Source organism: Babylonia areolata, chromosome 6, assembly GCF_041734735.1.
Source record: "Babylonia areolata isolate BAREFJ2019XMU chromosome 6, ASM4173473v1, whole genome shotgun sequence".
Lineage (NCBI taxonomy): Eukaryota > Metazoa > Mollusca > Gastropoda > Neogastropoda > Buccinidae > Babylonia > Babylonia areolata.
In genome coordinates, this window is record NC_134881.1 from 11,003,346 (window position 1) to 11,008,331 (window position 4,986).

The 4,986-nt window shown below is 39.5% G+C and overlaps 1 protein-coding gene across 1 annotated transcript in view; it reads right to left on the minus strand.

The window, feature by feature from the left end:
- The window catches only part of LOC143283229 (uncharacterized), a 17,344-nt gene extending 12,565 nt beyond the window's left edge, over positions 1 to 4,779 (minus strand). The window contains exon 1 of the mRNA XM_076589404.1: positions 4,707 to 4,779. Within this exon, the coding sequence (XP_076445519.1) occupies positions 4,707 to 4,779 (73 nt within the window). The remainder of the gene's footprint in view (positions 1 to 4,706) is intronic.
- Between the last annotated feature and the right edge of the window lie 207 nt (positions 4,780 to 4,986).

Consider the following 4,986-nt stretch of genomic DNA (forward strand, 5'->3'; position numbering starts at 1 on the left):
CTCCCTTCCTTCCTTCCTTCCTTCCGTATAGTGACCACAGTCACATTTTGATTCTTTTGTCACTGTGTGGGGGATCTGCAGGAAAAGACACTTACTCTTAAATAAAAATAAAAATAACAAGAGAGGCAAGACCTTCAAGACTCACTTGTGATACACTTTAAAAAAAATCCAAGCTTTTTATGTATTGAGTATAATTTCAAAATGTAATGTTTAAGATGAGAAAGATCAGTTTAAAGCAAATTAAGTCCCCTAGCATTAATTACAGAGTAATTTTCCTTTTTTACTATCTGCACCAAAACGTTTGCAAAATAAATAAAACTTCCATGCTTAGCAAAAGAAGTTCCTGTTTGAACAAAAAATGATAATAATGACTGCTCTTGTTGTTGGGTCAGTTAATATCAGATCAAAGTGCCAGGTTTAGAGAATACAAAAAATATAAATATAACAGTAAATGCAGTTTTCATATAATTAGGCTTCATTTTTAATTTTTTTGTGCCCATCCCAGAGGTGCAATATTGTTTTAAACAAGATGACTGGAAAGAACTGAATTTTCCCTATTTTTGCCTAATTTGGTGTCAACTGACAAAGTATTTGCAGAGAAAATGTCAATGCTAAAGTTTACCACGGACACACAGACACACAGACACACACACACACACACACACAGGCAACCGAACACCAGGTTAAAACATAGACTCACTTTGTTTACACAAGTGAGTCAAAAATAAAAATAAAATTTCACACTGTCTAGGCCAACCGATCAATCAAATCCTTAATAATTCAGTCTGTCAAGTCAATACAAGCAAGACAGTCGTCAAAATGATCAAACAAATTCGTAATACAAGTTTAACGACAAAAAAACAAAACAAACAACAAACGAAAAGAAAACATGCAACAATTTGGACCATCAGTGTACCACACATGTATCATTCATTTTCTTTTCAAGTAACCGGAAAGGACGGTGTTGCAAGCGCGGAATGAATAAGCAGGTTACCTTTTTTTTTTGCCCCCCCCCCCCGTCGCCCCCCCCCCCCCCCCCCCCCCCCCCCCCGAGTCAGTCAAACCCTGTGTACATAGACTTGCAGTGAAAGGAATGGGGGATGGGCCCCATTCTCTCTCTCTCTCTCTCTCTCTCTCTCTCTCTCTCCACAATTTGCACAGATGTAGCGCCCAATGTTTGCCAAGTCTTCTCTCTCTCATTTTTTTGTTCTCCCTTCTGCCTCCGCAACCTCCCCATTCCCCCCCCTCCCCCCTTGCCCCCCGTCCCCGCCACACACACACGCGCGACCCCCCTCTCCCAATCCCTACCCTCTGCCTGGCAAAACCAACCACTAGTCTTTGTGACAGAGATGAAACGAAAGACCCACTCCTCAGACGCAACTGGAAAGCTGGGTTTGTTTGGAGTGGGAAGAGGTGTAACTGTATGACAAGGTCTTCTCATCATCTTCTTCTTCTTCTCCTCCTCTCTCTCTCTCTCTCTCTCTGTGTGTGTGTGTGTGTGTGTGTGTGTGTAAGTACGTACGTACATGTAATGTACCAATTGTTCTTTCCATCGCTTTGTTACCTTTAATAGACTATTCCAGTTACTATTCTTATTCGTCGTTCTTATTGTTTTATTTTAATTCATTTTATTTCTTTATTTTTATGTTTTGTGTCGTTCTTTATTTTTATGTTTTGTGTCGTTAAATGGGCAGAATTGTAAAAAGGCATTTACTGTGCCTAATTCTTTACCCATTAAAGATTCAATCAATCAATCAATCAACGTTCTTCTTCTTTCCGTCACACGACAAACATCGATTTGCCGGATACTCTGTCGTGGTTCATGCATGCTGGGTATTTTCGTGTCTCCATAACCCACCCAACACTGACTTAGGTTACAGGATCTTTAACGTGCGTATTTGATCTTCAGCGTGCGTATACACACAAAAGGGGTTAAGGCACTAGCAAGTTTTACATAATTTATGCTGACCTGGGAGATCGGAAAAATCTCCACCCTTTACCAAACAGGCGCCGTTACCAAGATTCAAGTCCAACGCTTAATTAAACCACTCGGCTATTGCGCCCGTTCTCTTGTGGACGCTAAAAATAAAAATTTTGAACATATCTTTTATTTCTTTTAAGGCCAGACACTACAGTCAAATAACGACTTTTTTTTTTCTCCAACTATTTCTCTTTTTTTTTTTTTTTGGTCTACTGGGTGTATCATCACTTGTGGATCACAAAAAAGCGTTATCTTAGATTTCTGTTGCTACCGAAGCAAATCAAAATGGCCGCCAAACAATGTATCAAAGAATTCGGGTTGGTGGTCCATGTGGTGCACGCAAACATTTTTTGTTATATGGACTTGATACACAATGACATTATTTTCATTTTCACATAGATCGTGTTGATTCTTCAATTATTGTATTTTTTAATGACTTTTTGAAATTTTGGGTATTGCGAAATCCTCAACATTTACAATGGGTAAAAAGATTGGAATCGCTATGAATTAAAACCCAGAGAATATTTTCATATATACTCATGACAAAGCTTCAATAACATGTTATAAAACAATCATGCAAAGTATCATGGATGTAGGCTTACTCATCATTGATTAAGTCCAAGGCATGTTGTCAAGGCCAGAAACTTGACGATTTGCGTCGAAATTGAACAAAATAAACACTTCTGTGATTCAGCAAGCAATCTTTACTGGCAATTTTTTATTTTTATTGTTAAAAACATCTTCACAGAGGAGAAACTTATGCAAATAATAGAAGAGATGTTGAAGAATCAAAATCCATCAAAAACCCAAATCATGAAAAATCATTTTGGTCTATTCTGCACTGCTGTGTCCCCCCTTAACCCATTCAGCCCTGGGCAGTTTACAGCCTCGCCAGGCTTCCATACCATATTGATGCACGAAAAAAACAAGAACAAATGAATACACTGGTTATCCTTCAAATCAAATGTGAACACATCCAGAAATATTGCAGACGTTAGTCCCCTCTCTTTGCGGTTCATGCACATGTCGGACATTGAAAACCGTTTTGACGAGATGAATTTTGACGCCGGAGAAATGGTCGTGCGCCGTGCTCAGTGAGTTAATTAATTAATCATTTTGATCCAAATAATACACACAATCATTCGGCTTTATATTATCATTTTCACTCCATACTTTTCATGAAAAGGAAAACAACAAACACACACACCAAAAAAGGAAAAAGAAAACAACAGCAAAACAAAGACCAAGATCTACACCTTATGATAGGAAGTTGATAAACGAGGGAAGGGGGGTTGTTGTTAAGGAAGATGGAATACAGACAGGCGAAACAATATAAAAGATGTATGAACAGGTTGAAGAAGAAATATAATACATTACTGATGATGATTATGTATCGCCTTCGTTTCTCTTAATTAAATCATATTCGACAAATAATCGTTTAGATCTGACTTTCTTTGGGTTGTCTTTTGGTGCAATACAGTGCCAAGATGACTAGCAAATAAAATAAAGAATTTACAAAGTGACGACGATTTCGGGAGTAATTTGTAAAGCTGTCCATCGTCTTTCCCTTGACGGGCGCAATAGCCGAGTGGTTAAAGCGTTGGACTGAGGGTCCCGGGTTCGAATCACGGTGACGGCGCCTGGTGGGTAAAGGGTGGAGATTTTTACGATCTCCCAGGTCAACCTGCTAGTGCCTGAACCCCCTTCGTGTGTATATGCAAGCAGAAGATCAAATACGCACGTTAAAGATCCTGTAATCCATGTCAGCGTTCGGTGGGTTATGGAAACAAGAACATACCCAGCATGCACATCCCCGAAAACGGAGTATGGCTGCCTACATGGCGGGGTAAAAACGGTCATACACGTAAAAGCCCACTCGTGTGCATACGAGTGAACGCAGAAGAAGAAGTCTTTCCCTTGATCTGGATTCTGGGCTTCTTCATTTTTCAGAACAAAACTGCTTGCCTGAGTTGTGCCAGTAAAACAGATAATATAGGTGGCAGCTGTTACACAACTTTGTGGCAGTGAGATCATTTTGCAGCACAGCAGCTACAATCAGTCCATCTGAACTTAGCTCATGAATATTACTGGTTTTGTTACCAGTCGAAACTAAGGCTACAAAAGTTCACGTAAAGCTACACACACGCATCTTGCACACACATTCAATCCAATCACGTCCCTCTTTCGGAAAATTGAATCAGTTTAGCTTGCTATATATATATATATATATATATATATATATATATATATATATATATATCACTACTGATGGTAGTGAGGAGATATACTAATGCATCATCTCCGAAAACAAACTGCGGCTACCTAAAAGGTGGAAACACAGAACTGTCGCATACGCAAAATATACCACCAGAAAACTGCACCACTACTATATCCGCCCTAAACATCAGTTGTCATTCGGTTAAATTTATGTTGTTTCATTCCACACACACACACGCACACACACATACACACAGAGGGAGAGAGGGACAACCGAAACAGGGTTATTACATTAACTAACGCCGTTTACACGCATGATCCGAAACAAACAAACAAATAAAACAACAACAACGTTGATATATCACCCCAAACTGGTGAACCTTTTTTTTTTTTTTTTAATTCATGTAACAACAAAGTGCAGGAAGAAAACAAAATTTATGTAACTGTCATTTTGAAGAGAGAGAGAGAGAAAAAAAAAATCAGACTGACCACTCACTATCAGACTTACCTGCATTGTCAGCCGAATGCCCAATGGTCAGCAAGACGATCAGGAAGTAGACATGACACTGGAACGCCTCCATCTTTTACTCTTATCTCTGTACTACCTCTCTCTCTCTCTTCTCACACTTTCACAACGGTCACTCTTTTCCTTCCCCTCAAACCTGCTTCATCATCATCATCATCATCTTCTTCTTCTTCATCTGTTCACAGTCTTCATCGCCCCCTTTCGCCTCCCACCACCACCACCACCACCATCATATTTCTTGCCTCCCTCATCACTCTCTTCC